The 17,462-nt window shown below is 41.3% G+C and overlaps 1 protein-coding gene across 3 annotated transcripts in view; it reads left to right on the forward strand.

Moving 5' to 3' along the window:
• LOC121280872 (astrotactin-2-like) overlaps positions 1 to 17,462 on the forward strand; it is a 1,734,361-nt gene that overhangs the window by 1,652,280 nt on the left and 64,619 nt on the right. For all 3 annotated transcript variants that reach the window (XM_041193192.1, XM_041193193.1, XM_041193194.1), the window contains 2 exons: positions 10,259 to 10,359; positions 16,284 to 16,467. In XM_041193192.1, coding sequence (XP_041049126.1) covers positions 10,259 to 10,359; positions 16,284 to 16,467 — 285 coding nt within the window. The remainder of the gene's footprint in view (positions 1 to 10,258; positions 10,360 to 16,283; positions 16,468 to 17,462) is intronic.

Below are 17,462 nucleotides of genomic sequence, written 5' to 3' on the forward strand. Positions count from 1 at the left end.
ACTTGTGGAAAGGGCAGTACAAACTTTTAAGGTGGAAATAAAAAAGTTAACAGGTGAATTGTTGGAAACTAGAGTTGCTCGTTTCCTATTTCATTACAGAACAACTCCCCATATTATTACTGAAGCAACACCTGCAAAATTACTGATGAGGCACCGTTTTCGGACAAGATTAAGGCTAATACTTGCCAATTTGGAGGGGAAGGTGCAGAAAAGTCAAGGGAACCAAAAGCGGACTCATGAGTTACATAGTTGTGGGTGTCAATTTACTTTTGGAGAAGCAGTATATGTAAAGAATTTCGGTGGAGGACCAAAGTGGTTACCTGGTAAAGTAAGCTCTGTGATTAGACCATTGTCATACCACATGGAAGTGGAGGGCCGACTCACCTGTAAATATGTGAATCATTAAAAAAAAAGGGAGATACCCCAACAAAATGATGTTCCACCTGTAACCATTGCTGAACCTGTGGTTCCTGTTGAAGTTGCTCAACCAAGGACAGACATGTCTGATGTCTGTGTCAAAATGGAAAATGCTGAACTGCATGTGCCTAATGAGGTACCTGATGTTAATGCAGTTCTAGAGAATGTGTTTTCCACAAAAGAATCTAAAGTCGTGGAGCTGTGAAGTTCCACACGGATCAGGAAACCGCCTGAAAGACTGAACTTGTAATTTCATGACCTGTGTAAATATTGTAATGTCATGAGATAAATATCCTTATAAATACAAAATGTACAGAAAAGTTAAAGATGGGGCGGGGGGGGGGATTGTAATAATTATAGTTCTGCTAAACGTAGGACTGTAGCTTAAAGAAGAATCCTGTGTTGTGAGATCACATGACCTGTGTAAACCAATGTGTTAGCAGCTCAGGGAACCTCTAGGAGAGAGTTCTTCTTTAGCTATGGAGTTTGATGCACACGTATAGCTGCTGCTGCTGTCATTAAAATAAAGTTCAGTGTGTCCACTAAGAAAAGCTGTCTGGAAGATCAACCCTATAACAAGCTGGACTTCCTCCCACTGAGGGGCGGAAGTCTCACTCTCACCTAATTCAGCCCACCAGCGCTGTGTAATGTCTGCGGGGCAGGTTTCTTTCTGGCGAATTGGTTGCTGGCCAACTTTCCCTCCGGGGGCTGAGCAGTCCCTCACCTCTATAAAATCCAGCCCTTAGTGATGATTTTCCGATAGCAGACTGCGAAAGAGATTTTTATGATTGTCTTCCTCCACTGCTTCTTCTCATGTTCAAGTTTTTATTTTTCTATCATTCTTATTCAAAGTTTGTGTCACAGGCCAATGTTTTGAATTGCATGGAGTGCCACAAGGACGAATGCTGGGGGGTCTCAACTATTTACAATCTAAATTTTATTGACTTAGATGAAGAGACAGAGAGTGAGGTATCAAAGTTTGTTGACAAGGCAAAATTAGGTGGAATGCAAGCTGTGGCGAGGACACAATGAGGCTTCAAAGAGACAGTCTAAGTGAATGGGCAACAAGGTAGTAGAATGGACTATTATGTGCGAAGTGTGAGGTTACTCACTTTGGTCATTAGAATAGAAAAGTGGAATATTTTTTAAAAGACATGAAACTTGTAAGAATCGATGTTCAAAGGGATTTGGGTGCCCTTGTGCAAGGAGCACCTAAAGTTCGCATGCAGGTACAGCAAGCAATTAGGAAGGCAAATGGCTTGTTACCTTCTTTGCAAGGGGATTGAAGTACAAGAATAAAGAAGTTTTACTACAGTTGTACAGGGCTTTGGTGCGACAATACCATGGTGGCACCAGTACTAGGGTAGAAGGGAGCTGTTCCGGTGAGACGGGCTTCACTTGAACCGTGCTGGGACCAGTGTCTTGGTGAACCAAATAACTAGGGCTGCAGAGAGGGCTTTAAAGTAAATAGAGGGGGGAGAGCTCTGGAGAGGGGATGTGTAGGTTTATAAAGCAAAATGATATGGCAGCTTTGCAGGACAACTATTTAGGTAATGAACCCAGAGTGTGACAGGAAAGGACAGAGTGTACAAGCATAAAAAAAAATGCAGCAAATAGGGTAAAAGTGGGGGGGGGGGAAATGGTAAAAAGACAAAATTAATGGCCCTTTACTTAAATGCACGTAGCATTCAGAACAAAATAAATGAACTAATGGCACAAATAGAGATTAATGGGTATGATCTTTTAGCCATTACTGAGACATGGTTACAAGGAGACCAAAGCTGGGAAATAAATATTCAGGGTATGTGACTCTTCGAAAGGACAGGCAGAAAGGAAGGGGTAGTGGGGTAGCTTTGTTAGTATGGGATGGAATATGTATGATACCAAGAAAGGATCTTGGATTGGAAGATGTTGAATCCACATGGGTGGAGGTAAGAAATAACAAGGGGAAGAAGACACTGGTGGGAATAGCCTATAGGCACCCTGACAGTAGCTATACTGTAGGACAGATAATAAATCAGGAAATAGTGAGGGCATGTAAAAAAGGCAGTACATTAATCATGGGTGACTTTAACCTTCATGTAGGTTAGGAAAATCAAATTGGCAGAGATAGACATGAGCAAGAATTCATAAAGTGTATTCAGGACAGTTTTTTTAGAACAATATGCTGTGGATCCAACCAGGGATTAGGCTATTTTGGATCTAGTAATGTGTAATGAGGCAGGTTTAATAAATGATTTCAGAGTAAAGAACCCCCTCGGAAACAGTGACCATAATATGGTGGAATTTAGCATTCAGTTTGAGAGTGAGAAACTTGGCTTGGAAACAACTGTGCCAAATTTAAATAAGGGTAATCACAATGGAATAAGGGCAAAGTTGGCTGGAGTGGAATGGGAAAGTAGTTTAGCAGAAAAGATGGTTGATGAACAATGGCAGACATTTAAGAAGATAGTTCATGACTCTCAATAAAGATATATCCCAGTGAGGAAGAAGGATTGTAGGAAGGGGATAAACCAACCAGGGTTGACCAAGGAAGCTAAGGACAATATCAAATTGAAAGAAAAAACATACAAAGTGGCAAAGATTAGTGGTAAGCCAGAGGATTGGGAAACTTTTAAAAATCAACAAAAGATGACCAAAAAAAAAGTAATAAAAAGGGAGAAATAAACTTTGAGGGTAAACTAGCAAGTAATATAAAAACGGACATTAAAAGCTTCTTTAAATATATAAAAAGGAAGAAAGAGGCCAAAGTGAACGTAGGCCCCTCAGAGATTGAGGCTAGAGAAATAAAAATGGGGAACCATAAAATGACAGATGAGCTGAATAAATACTTTGCTTCAGTCCTCACAGTAGAAGGTACTAACAGCATTCCAAAAATACTAAGTAATGAAGGGGGAAAAGTCGGGGAGGAAATAAATATGATAATTCTCACTTGAGAAAAAGTATTAGGGAAACTAATGGGGCTAAAGCTCGACAAGTCCCCTGGACCTGATGGGTTGCATCCTAGGATATTAAAGGAAGTAGCTACAGAGATAGTGGATGCACTGGTAGTATCCTTAGAAGTCCTTAGAATCCTTAGATTCTGGAAAAGTCCCAGAGGATTGGAGTATGGCCAATGTAACACCCTTATTTAAAAAGGGAGGGAGACAAAAAACAGGTCGGGCGGGATGAGGTTTCTAAAAGCAAATAAAAGTAAAATAAAATCTTTAATTTTTCATTAATAACATGTCCTGTTCATGTAACAGAGTGACATGAAGGGGACATGTTTCATTACATTTTTATTTAAAGAATTTTTTAAATATATCTTCATCTCCCTGAGGCAATTCTCTGCCTTAGGGAGAATATGTAGCGTAGAGTCACACGCATGCATAATGGTCGCTCTCGCCCGGCTCGCACTCCTCCCCCTGCCCGCACAGGCAGCACTGGGCGCTATCGCTCGCGCTTCACACTGGTTGGGCCTTAATTGGCCCGCCAGCATGAAATTGCCTTCCGGGTCCGATCACCGACCGCCCCTGCCAAGCCTGCTACCAAGGGCAAAATTCTACCCAACCTGCTTTAACGGTATTGGTTGAAGGAAAGCTGTTAGCCAGGGCACTGGTGATGGTGGATGGGGTGGGGGTTGGGGTGCAGCCTCTCTTCTTTTCCTTGCATGGTGCCATTGTATCTTTTATGTTAACTTTTAAGTGCAGATGTCTTAACATCTCATTGCAAGATAGTACCTCAGGTAACTTATCCCTCCGTTAGTTCTACAATTGGAGTGACAGCTGAACCCACAACCAATATTCTCATCTTTACAGTGAGAATATTGACAAGGTTAATACCTCTTCCAAAGTAGTTTCCCAACTTATTGAGCAGAGTTGTTGCAAAGAGGTTGTACGGACGCTCTGTATGAACCAAAAGGCGACTGTCATCTTTGATGCCCTTCAATTCCTCTCAGAGGCCTCCTGTTTTTTTTTGTTTAAGTTAATTCCAGGCCTTGAGATCTCAGACTGAATAGGTGTTGAGAAAACTTCTCAGAAAGTTATATTTTGACTTTGGCTAGTTATTAATTCTAATTCGTAAATCCAATTTAGCTCTTAAATCCTGGAAATCATTAGTTCTTTTTATTCCTATGATAAATGATACCCTTCCGCTCTGCTAGATCTGTAGAATCTTGCAACTCCTTGGTATAAAAATGGCACCAAATGGAGGGCTGTGTTGTGCGTATGGTAGCCAATTGTCTCTGTAATAAAAAAGAGACCTTGCAAATTTTCTTTTTCATTGTGACTTTATCAGTCTCACCTCCCCTTTTATACCAGAGCCTTCCAACAACTTTGAAGAAAGGAGATAAATTGGTGAATTTTGCCACTGACCTGGAAGTCCTGCTACCAGGTCTGAAAGCAAGGTGCGATCCCACTTCAGTGGGCAGCAGGACCCATGGTGGCATATTATTGGAGGGCTTCCATCCAATTAAGGTCGGTGGCCTGGCTCCAAGAGCTGCCAGCCAGAGAGCCAGCAGCCTCAGCAGCACCACTGCTAGTAATGGCCATTGCTGAGATTGCAACACCAGGAAATGGGTGCCTTAGTGGCGAAGCACCCAAGAAGACAGTTGAGTTAGGCTGGGGAAAAACAGGTCCAGTCCATGGCAATTGGGAGATGTGAGGAGTGGGGTTCTTGGAGCCCTGGCACCACTACTGGCACAAAGGCAGCTATTACTGCTAGGGAGGCCCTCAGTGTGCCTATCAAGGAGGCCTCAGCCCTTGCCAGATTACTAGGAAGTTGCCAGGGTTTACCTGGCCATCTCCCAATGCAACTGTGGCTCCCCCGACACGAGCAAAATGCTTGCCGAGGTAGGAATTGGAACCTAATTTGCCACTTAATGACGCGTGGCAGAGCTGCCAAGTTTTCCACCACTGGGTCCTTTTCTGATGCCTTCCCTCACCATTTTACCAGTCCTCCCACCATCAGAAAATTCAGCCATTGTTTTCTCAGATGGAAGTGATGTGTCTCAGTTTACCATCATTCAGCAGTGTTCTGAAGTTGATCAACCACAGGAAGCACCTCTTAGCCAATTGTACTTGCTTAGCATACTTAACATATGGAGCACCTGCAAACACAAATGCCTGGCGTTTCACTCCCGAGGCGGATGCGCAGCGTCAGGAAATTTCCCGGCTCATCACACCTGCCTTGGGGAAAAGATGACCCGGAATGGAGTGCCATTGTGGAGTGAGTGTCTCAGGGAGAAGGACATGAGAGGAGGACTGGGAGAGGTCCAAAGCAGGGAGGGGGACAGGGTCAGGTCCCAACAGGATGTCCCAAGTAAGGGACAAAGACAGGAAGTGGAAAGAGGTCCCATTAAGTTAAGTTAAAAGGAAGGAGCAGAGAAATGGACTCCGAATTAAAGAAAGAGCTGCAGGGAGCAAACTTTAAGTGAAGTGGGCATGAGACAAGCCCTGAAGATCCGAGAAGGATGCTGAAGGTCGGTGATTCTGCACTGTGGGTTGTTGGAGCAAAGATGCCCCTTTGGAGCAGTTGTGTTCTTCTTGGTACAGCTGAAGATCTGAAATTGTACTTGGAAAGTGAAGCTTGAGCGTACTCAGAGATCCAGGGGAAAGGAATCCCGGAAAGTGAAATTGAAACCCTGCGAGGTGGGTCATTGTCGAAGCCATCCGATGGGAGCTAGTTTTGGAGAGAATTCCAAGGCAAGATCTTCAAATGTGAAGATTTGAAACCCTCATGAGAAAAACGAAGTGCCAGTGAGGTTTGTATTGCTCACAATGTGTCAAACGTCTTGGTAGGTTGTGGAGAAATCCGTGGAATCTGTTTTTGTTGCATTTGTCATCTATTGTGTAGTGTGGTGTGTCCGACCACAGTTTGGCTGTTAATTCACATGTACCTTATACTTACCTTGAATGTTGGGGTGTAAGATAGAAATTGTAAATTGTTTTATCCTTCTGACCTTGTAAAGTTTATTTTGATTTGTTCAAAACTGTGGAATCTCATGGCTTTATTCACTTAGTAAGCATCTTTAATCTCAAACTTTATCTACTTTAAACAAAATGCTGTTGGTCCCTAATCAGATCTCCTCAGATGGCCCAGGGTCTGGCCAAGGATCATAACACCCTCCACGTCACCTCACCCTGTATCTAACTTGGGCAGATTTCAGGAGCCAAGTGAGATGATATAAAGTAAAGTTCTATGTATTTGTACAGACTTCACTATATAATAAAACATTCTCAATGATAAAAGCCCATTCAATATATTTTAAATCTCTTCAAGGATGTAATCTCTTATAAAAAGAAACATTTGTATTCATAGCCCCGCATCAAAGACAACTAATCCCTTATGTACTTTCTGAAGCAGTCAAACCCTGAACTTACAACCCCTGTTATAATAATGATAGATTGTGGAAGCAGTCAAGCAGTGACAATACTAAATTGATAACCATCAGGGTTATGTCAGCAAACAGCTATTGAAACTGTGAGCACTGATTTTTTATTCAACTCCCAGACACGACAGGTTGTTTTTTTAAATTTAAAGGGAAGGGTGTTTAAATAACTTGACAACTTGGCAACTTCACAGACCTTATCCGCCTTTCACATCTACTCTTAAAAACAGTAAATCACATATTGTGGGAAATAGACCCTGCTCCAGCCAGAATGAGATCTGTTTGAACTCAGTATTGAGTTCAAATAGTCCTGCTGGGTCTGGCTTTCCCCCATGTGTGAATGACATCCCTTCCCCCCCCACCCCCCTCCCATCGAAAATAGGATCTGTTGGAAATGGGGGCTGGTCTTCCAGATCTGGGGTCCTGGCACCACTTTGGATCAGTTGCGGAGTCTCTGTGACTCCATAAAAATCCGGACAAAAGTTATGGGATTATGGACAAAAGCATGTTGGGTTGAATTTATCTTCCAGCAGATCCTCAAGGGAATGAAAATTGGATGGTTTATTTCATGGACAGCTAATCCATTTTCCCAGATGGTGATGTTGGAAATATATTCCCCATGCTTCAGAGTGCCAAAACTACTAAAAGAAAATCAAAAGGATATCATTTTCACCCAAGGTGAATAGCAGGGAATTTACCATTAATTGAGAAGTTTACAGATTGGCCAGGAGCTGAAAATTTACAGATAAATAATGAGCTGAAACCTTCTATCAAACACTACTGTTAATCTGTAATTGACCTCTGCTATTACAGCAATTGAATTATTTGACCTTAAAAACAGCACCACTATAATATCGGGTGTTATATAGTATAATTCCCCCATTGGGAAACCAAGCAGCCAAAGCTCCAACACCTATACAGTGCCCAGACACTCCTGTTGAAAGTCTACATGCATGGATCTTAGGTGAGGGCAAGATTGGTCAAACAACTGCTGACATGCATTGTAAACGGCAGCCCAGAACAAACAGGCTGTCTGGTAAAATATCAGAGTATCGGTGGTGGCACACACAAAAACACGCCACCACTTTGCTCACTGCCTTATGGAGTGGATAGGGACTGGTAAGAAAACTGGAATAAGTGCACGGTTATATTGCACATGAAGTCCTAATGTCTGAAATACCGCATATTTTCTTCTGAATTTTGCCTTTGTAGCAATGAGATATGCAACAACTAGACTTAGGTTGTACAAGGTGTCAATATTTTGAATAGCATTTGTTGGATTTTCCTTTCAATTTCTTTTTTAAAAAAAGCGAATTGGCTTATTGCTGGGGCACAGTCATTAGCACTGCTGCCTCGCAGCTCCAGGGACCCGGGTTCGATTGTGACCTCCAGCACTCCACACTCTTGTGGCACGTTCTTCCTGTGTCTGCACCGGATGCTCTGGCTTCCTCCCACTGCCCAAAGATGTGCTGGTTAGGTGGATTAGCTACAGTAAGTTGTGTGTGTGTGTGTGTCCATCACAATGGACTGGTGTCCCACCCTGGGTGTACCCTGCCTAGTACCCATTGCCTGCTGGGATAGACCCCGAATTCCTGTGGGTGAAATACTTCTGGAAAAGTGAGCGAAGTGAGTTGTTTATTTCTCCAAATTTAAAATCCGAAATATGCCTTTCCTCGAGCTATGACAGCTTGTGTGAGTCTGTTTTCTCTTAATGATTTGAAAACAATGCCATTTTTTAAAGATAATATTTTGCAACATGTTGTAAATGTTTCCTCCAAAATGAGCCTGTCAGCCATCCAGTACTTATGACAGGCTCTAAAAACGGACCATGCTTCATTAATTTTGGGATTTCAGGCTACATGCAGAAGATGAGCAGGGGAGCTTAGCAGTACACTGGCTTAAAGTGGTTTACCCCAGGGTCACCTATTCCAAGGACCTTGGCAAAACTGGCCGGGGCCACAGCAACAGCGGTAGCAGGGCAACAGTTTCTTTCCTGTGATCTTGATGTGAGCGAGCCCCATTTCAGCTGGTTGGGTCACCTTTAAATCTCTTCCCTGTATACTCAAATCAGTGCTGGGCATAGCCACTAGCAATATTATGATAAGAATGAGATGTTCTTCAGATATGTATATTTTTGTTTCTTTTTCAGGTATAGGCAATGCCTATTTACCTACGATTATTTACATCTTCAAAAGCAAAAAATGATCATCTTTGAGCATTTTGGAGCACTGTCTTTTCATGTCATTTTTCTTACACTAGCTTAATTTTTAATAAGTTCAGAGGAGCCATGTTCCATTTTGCAAAGCAAGAAGGTGTTTTTTTCTGCTCTGGGGAACATCAGTACAGGCTAGATATATATCCATGTCAAGTTGTAAGAGATTTGTTTGCTTCCCATTTAGAGTTCCTTATGCTAACGTACCAAGCTGTTCCTACCATCTTCATTCTTCATTCTCTTGTTCTGAAATGCCAGTGGCTAATTTGCAAGCTTGCCCAAATCATGCACTTTCATTCTCCTTGAAATTTTGAGCCACACCAAAACACAAGGCTTGCAATATGTGGCTACAAACAAGCTGACTAAAATGCATTCTTTACATAAGATTTGTTATTCATGTAACTACCTGATCAAGCAATAACATAAGTTATCTTCTAACCATTGCCCCTTATTGTATGATTGCTTATTAGAGTCATAGAGTTATACAGCACAGAAACAGGCCCTTTGGCCCATCATGTCCATGCCAGCCATCAAGCACCTAACTATTCTAATCCCATTTTCCAGCACATGGCCCTGTATGCTATGGCATTTCAAGTGCTCATCTAAATACTTCTTAAATGTTGTGAGGAAACAACATATTGTCCTCTCAATTTTCACCTTGTTTGGAAAAGGAGAATTAGTAGCTTCTTATTTAGCGCAGCAAGGCTATCCAGCTAGCACCCTTGGTTATTCAAGGATAACTAAAGCATAGCACATGCTGTGATTTTACAATGTGGCAGGACTAGAAGGCAGGCTCCAAGTCTATATATTTATAGTTGCTTAAAGTAATAACATTGTAATTTAATAGATGATGTCAAGAGCAATGGACATGATGCTCAAGGAAATGTCATCTGATCTAAGCGCAGTTGAATTTTTTTGTGCAACCTAGAAGAGCCTAATTTCTAATGTCTCAGCAAGAATAATATGAATAATGGTCAGGAATGACAGCAGGACTGAAATTGTGAGGTTTCAGTGATATCCTCACTAGGTAACAATGTTGTGGTTCAATTCACAGGAGCTTATTTTAAAGATAATTATTAAGGAGCTGGAAAGCAAAATTACAGTCCCATAGAGACCATAGTACACATAATAGTATTTAGTAGAATTTAATGGTCATACAGTTACGTTCAGTATTATAATGCATGCATGCATGTCTCACCTTTGCAGTCTTTGTATAGACCTTCCTAGACTCTTACCTGCCATGTGCTCCCCAATTGTTTCAGGTTTACGCTGTATGCTTTGGACAGTAGAGGGAGACGCTCCGAGCCAAGCACAGTCACCATGAGAACCTCCTGCCCCCTGATTGATGACATCAAGGCAGAAGGTAAGTTATTTTTCCTCACTTTCTTTTAAGTAGGCCTTTTTGATGAGTGGTTTTATTTCCTGGGTGCTATTGATGTATAGTTACAGTCTGAGTGTCACAATAGCAACCCAACCAGCACACCTGGCAGTGCAATCAAACAAATTAAGTCATTTTTATTGAGCTCTTTTGAACATAGAATTTATAGCACCTTTTGGACCAGCTGGTTTATGTCAGTGTTCATGCCTCACATGAGTCTTCTCCTACCCAGCTTAACTAACTCTATCAGCATAACTTCCTATCCCTTTCCCCCTGATGTACTTATCCAGTTTCCTCTTAAATGCATCCATTCTATTCACCTCAACTACTCCTTGTGGTGGTAAGTTTCACATTTTTAGCACTCTCTGGGTAAAGGCGTTTCTCCTGAGTTCCCTATCAGGTTTAGCTATCTTATATTAATGCTCCATAGTTTCAGTCTCCCCTGCTAGTGGAAATATCTTCCTGAAGATTTCAACTGATTTTCCCTTTAAAATGTATTTTCTTTAAAAAAAAAAGGGTTCTATTCTAACTGCTGGTGAAACTTTATTGTAGCTGCTTCTGTTTTTGTTTTTTTTTACCATTTTTTCCCCTGGTTCTTTTGAGCTTAATATTATCTTTTCCTGTTTTTACATTTCCTTCTGATTCATTATTTTTTCATACCGTTATCACTTTTAACCTGACACCAGCTCCAGACAAAAGTACCAAGATTTATGGCTAGGATCAACTTCACTGCCTGTTAAACCATCAGAATAGTTAAACTGTGTTAACTTGTAGAAACACATAATAAAATAATTGACTCTCTTGAGCGGGCTCGTGTAAGTAAACATTATTTTCAGCCTCTTTGTTCTTTTCAACTAGCAACAGCTTGTTTTGTTGAAAATTTAGGTAAACAGTAGTGCAGAACATCGCAAAGTTGGCTGGAGAGAGAAGTAAGTAAATCAGGAAGTATTAGTAAGGTGATGAGACAGAATGGGCAGTGTGGGGAGATGAATCACAGAATTGTTATGGTGCAGAAGGAGGCCACTTGGCCCATCATGCCTGCACCAGCTCTCCGAATGAGCGTTATGATTTTGTATCATTCTCTTGCCTTTTCCCCATAACCCTGCACAATGTTTCTATTCAAATAATTATTTAATGCCCGCTTGAATGCCTCGATTCAACCTGCCTCCACCACACTTCCAGGCAGTGCAACTGTGAGAGCTTTCTCTCACATCGCATTTGCTTCTTCTGCAAATCACTTTAGATCTGTGCCCTCTGAAGAAAACATGAAAGAGCTTCACAATCACATCAGAACCATGGATCAGACTTGTGGCAATTATCAGTGTCTTTGCAACCTCCAAGATGGGTAGCAGCTTCATCTCTCTGCATCCCTGTGTGACAAAAAGTAAGGAATTCTATGACAATGATTGAGATAACCAGTATCCTAATCTGTCTTCCCTGCCCCACTATGAAAAAGTCCCATTTCCTCCTGCCCAATCCCCCACCCCCTCCAGTGGCAGGAATGAGAGAGCAGTGGTTCTTAGATTTTTTCAATTGAAGGACCCCTTTTCAGATGGATTAGCAATCATGGACCCCGCCCCCAGCTAAATTATAATGCTACATAACACTGATGAAATTGCTGCATGCAAAGAGTGTTTCAATAATGCTTTTAAGAAAACAGGTTTACTTACACGCTGCTCTCCATCTTCAGTAAGACAAGCAACCAGCTCTGTGCTGCACATGTGGCAGACATACTCCAGTCAAACCCCCCCCCAGCTCGCATTTTCACATCATTTCGCAGACCCCCTGGAAAGTATCTGTGGACCCTCACGCTTCACAGAGCCCAGATTGAGAACCACTGAGATACGGAACTCATTGTCTGGGGAATCGCCCAGGAATCAGGACTTGTCTCTTCAGATATGTGTTAACCTTATTTTTGCACAATGATCATAAGTTCCTGCTTTAGATCTGGTTTTAGCTTATTCAAATTAGACATTCAGTCATTACCTTTTTTGAAAATTGGGTAAATTACTTACAATTCATTTTATTAATCCTAACCTTAAACAGGTAAGATAAGTTAAACACACAAAAGTTTAAGAATTTCAGAATGGCCCGCCCGCTCCCGCCCAGCCTGCCCGCCAAAGGAAAAATCCTGCCTTTTATCTCTCCCTCTTGTCTATGAAGTTTGCTGAAGGTCAAAGGATTACAAATTAGTCACATTTAGCACAGTTTCGCTGAAAGAAAATAACCCCGAAATTGAAAATCGGTGAATCTCTTTAAATATCACAATCCACACATGATTTTGTTGTGACACTGTAGCTCTTCTTTATGACTAACACACTGACTTAAAGTCTATGTAGTTAAGTCTTATCTAACAATTTCACAGACTGATTTGTGAGGTTGTTTGATTTAAGCCAGACTCTTTCCAGGAATTGTTACATTTAGGTATTTTCAAGAGAGGCAGTTAGTCATTCATCATCCCTACTGCTTGGTGTCTTCAAGACACTTGTCTAAAGAGACTGTGAAAGAAATTAACCATATCACATGAAACCGACAGGCAGCTTTGCCTTGATACTCCCTTACCATCCTCGCTAAAGACAAGTTAAGTGTTATTTGGATTTTGTAACTCTCTTAAAGGCAACAGCTGCAAAACATTTCACTTTTATAAACATTCTTACGGTGCAAGATATGCACAACCCAATTTCCTGGTGTCTAACCAATATCATTTGCCCCTGGAATTGATATAACCCAGTTCCAACCCATGCCTGGAGCCACCTCACAATCTGCCCACCAAGTCTCCAAAGAACTAATTTACAGAAGTTAAAATCAGGGCCAGTGGCTTTGGAAGTTGCACCTGCAATGCAGAAGGTGTGATAAAGCATGATGTGAGAATCCTGGCAAGGCAGGGACTAGCAGAAGTGAAGAAGTTTTGAACCGGAAGAATGCAAAAACTGCGAAAACTGATCACTGGAGATCGGAAAGAGTTCTTGAATTTTTTTTGGCTTTTCATCCAAGTGGTCTAGACTTGCTTCTGATTGTTTGTAGAACTTTGACACCAACAGGATATTGTTTTTTTCCACACCCACAGTAAGAAGTTTTGAGAAGCAGCTATCACATTATGGAGGGGGAAATGCAGTTGGAGAAAAATAATAAGGGGTTGTCGTTTAGGACTGAGATGAGGAGAGATGTCTACCTTCAGAAAGTTGTGAATCCTTGGAATTCTCTCCCCATGGGGCTGTAGATGCTTAGTCGATGAGTATATTCAAGACTGAGACCAATAGATCTTTGAGCTCTGAAAGAATTCAGGGATATGTGGATATGGAGCAAATGTGGAGTTGATATTGAAGTGCAACCACAAGCTTAAGAAATGGCAAATCAGCCGCCTTGGGTCATATGGCCTGCCTCTGCTCCTATCTCTTATGCTGTGATGCAAGCTGGAGGAAAGAAGTACGAGGAAAGCTTTATGCCCTACTACATGAAGATCTGTGACTGAGATCACCTACTTGAACAGTTCTACTTGCGGCAGCGATCATAAGTTCAATCAATGTTTATGCCAGTGGATCATTTTAAGCAACCCGGAAAAATCCATTTACTATCAAACAGGTTGGTATCCAAGCATGTATTCATTGGCTAACTCTGATACTATCCCAAAAACTTATGGAACTCCGCTAGATTAGCATCTCAGCAATGCAGCAATTGCATTCCAGGGTGTAATAGATGACCAGGAAGAATTACAACTTGGTCACTATTCAGAGGATGTGTGACATGATGTTAGAGAGAGGACTTCAAATTCTTGGGGCATTCTGGGGCAGGAAGCACCTCAAGAGGACTGGGACCAATGTCCTTGTGGAGTGGTTCACTAGTATAGCTGGAGAGGGTTTAAACTAAATTGGCAGGAGAGTGGGAACCAGCACCTAGAAGTAGAAAAGAGAAATAAGATGCATAAAGAAGTAAGGGTGTTAGCACTAGACAAGAAAGTAATACCACATTAGGTGAGAACAGACTAAGAGAGATATAAAACATACAAGGACAAGTTTAGAATGCATGTGTGCAAATACACAGAGTATAGTGAATCAGTTTGGTGAGCTATAAGCGCAAATAACCATGTGGGGTATGATGAGGTGGCAGTAATGGAAATGAAGCTTAAAAATGGTGAAGACTGGTTGCTTAATATTGACGGATACAAAGTGTTCAGAAAATATAGAGAAGGATAAAGGGGAAGTGGGCCAGAACTACTAATTAGGGAAAACATTGTGCTGTTGGATAGAGAGAAAGTCCTTGAATCCATTTGGTTAGAATTGAGAAGCAAAAAATTATATGATCACACTATTGGGCCTATTCTACATGCTTCCAAATAGTGAGAACAAGAGAGAGAGCAGCGAATCTACATGGAAATCAGGGGTGTGCAAGAACTACTGAGTAGTGGTATTGTGGGACTTTACTTATCCAAATATTGATTGTGATCATGTTCGAGTAAAGGGAAGGGAGAGGCGGAGGAATTTCTGAAATGTATTCAGGAGAACTTCCATGAACAGTATGTTCTCACTCCAATTAGGAAGGAGATATTGCTGGACCTGGTGCTGGGGAATGGGGTGGGACAAGTGGACTAAGTGTCTGTGGGAGAGCATTTGGGTAAGATTGAGCATTATATCATAGGGCTTAGATTTGCAATGGAGAAGAGCAAGGAACAGTCTAAAGTAGAACTTCTAAATTAACAAGCCCACTTGAGGAAGTTTCAGTTAATTATAGAGAGCCAGCACAGATTTGTAAAAGGCAGATTGTGTTTTACTAATCAGATTAAATTTTTTGATGAAGAAACAGGAAGGTTGATGAAGGCAATGCAGAAGATGTTGTCTAGGTGGATTTTAAGAAAGCCATTGACAAAATATCACATAAAAGACTAGTTATCTTTTTTCGTGGGATGTGGGCATTGTTGGCAAGGCCAACATTTGTTGCCCACCCCTAATTGCCCTTGAGAAGTGGTAGTGAGCCACCTCCTTGAACTACTGCAGTCTACTTAAAGTGGGTACACCCACAGTGATGGCAGTTTAGTACATCTGAGTGGTTTGCCAGGCCATTGCAGAGGACAATCAAGAGTCAACCACATTGCTGGGGGAGTCTGGAGTTACATGTAGGCCAGACTGGGTAAGGACAGCAGATTTCCCTCCCTCCCTAAAGGGCATTGGTGATCAGCATTTACAATAATTGACAATGATTTCCTTTGAATTCCAGATTTTTATTATTCACTGAATTTATTAACTAACGGAATTTAAATCCATCAGCTGCTGTGGTAGGATTTGAACTTATGTCTCCAGAGCATTAGCCAGGGCCTCTGGATTACTGGTTCAGTGACATTTCCACTATGCCATCATCTTCCTGCAAAAGAAAATTTAACAATATTGAGGTTCAAGGAATAGAAGAGTCAGTTATCAGCTTGGATAAAAAAAAGAGCTTTGGGACAGAAAATAGTGAGTTGTGGTAAACGGTTGTATTTCAGACTGGAGGATAGTGGACTGTGGTGTTCCCTAAGATTCAGTGCTGGGACCACTGCTTTTTTTCGATTATGTGTAAATGACATATTTGGGCTATAGAGTAAAACCTCTTAGAGGGCAGCATTCCATAGTAATACACTGTAACATCAGCCTGGATTTTGTGCTCAGGTCTCTGGAGTGGAGCATTTAAAAGTTTACTAAACACCAATTAGAATAATATGAAAATATTTGGTAGCTTTATAGGTTTAATTAGGCCAAATCCTTGTTGTGAAAATTATGGAAATACATTCTATCGCCAATTAAATTAATCAGTAGCCCTCTCAGCCCTACATTAGCTGGATGAAGAAACTAGCACTCAGGGTTGATGTGGGAGTGGATTTTTAAACTAGTTTTGCAATAGGCTTAAAGCTGCTTTTAATCCTCGTATGTTTTGTACAGAAATAGCAGAGATGATCTACAGTCTATTTAATGGCTACACCAGTGGGAAAGAACAGCAAACTGCTTACAACATACTGATGGAAATCTCCTCCCCCATGGTTTACCGAGTGATACATCACTACAATTCTCACTATGAAAAATTTGGAGACTTTGGGTGGCGCAGTGAAGATGAACTCGGTCCAAGGTAACCCACTTTCTAATTAACACTTTGTTTTTTAACACTATGCTCCTGATGTCAGGACAACAGCTCATGTTAAAAATGCATGCCAGATATCCTTTCAGAAAATGTACATGAAACCTGCACCCTTTCTACAGGAGAGGCACAATATTTTTGTGCTATGCTTGATCTGAAGTGCTGGATGAATGAATTGTAGCTCCCAAATCATGAATGTAAACTTGTGCAGTTTCTTAAGCACCAGATCACCTACAACTCATGCAGCGTGCATCCACAGGAGCTGACAGACCTTGATGTGCCACATGTGACTGCCACAGCCATGGAGCCCAAGGTAAAGTGGTTAATGCTGCTTCAGTTAGCACTGCTGAAATGGCAAATGGTTCAGAGCAAGCTCAAGTTTACAAGTGGACATGGAGATAATCATACTCTGTGTAAAATACCAGTGCTAATACTGCAGGAAATGCTGTTATGGAAGATTTAATTAATATCCCAAAGGTTTGTTTTCTTACAATTTGGATGGACATCAGGGAATAGATGTGTAATTTTCCCAATTTTTAGTTTGGATGCTTTTCACTATCTTTTTGCTGATGAAGGACTGTTTCCCAGCCTTTGACTTACTTGCATCAGTAAGCCTGGTTGGAACTGATAGAGAACATAATTAAAATAATGGATAGTTAAAAATATTGTTACTAGTCAGGCATCATCTGCAACAGGGCACCTGTTGGAATCAGAGGTGCTGGTGCAACACTTGAGAATTTAATGATTAGTTGTGTAATTTACTTCCGTCTCACCCCGAACACCAATATACATCTTCGTATTTACCAGTCAGGTTGTGCTAATTGTTCACTGTTCACTGAAGTTACACAGTTTAGAGTGAAACCGAACCATAATGACAGACCAGAAAGATCCCAGGCTCAGTGCCTGGGCTTTGCTTATTTCTCAGCAGGGCTTCAAGACACAATTCCAAAAAATCAGTCAAAGGTTCTGTACCAGTTATATTTAGT

Source organism: Carcharodon carcharias, chromosome 8, assembly GCF_017639515.1.
Source record: "Carcharodon carcharias isolate sCarCar2 chromosome 8, sCarCar2.pri, whole genome shotgun sequence".
NCBI lineage: Eukaryota > Metazoa > Chordata > Chondrichthyes > Lamniformes > Lamnidae > Carcharodon > Carcharodon carcharias.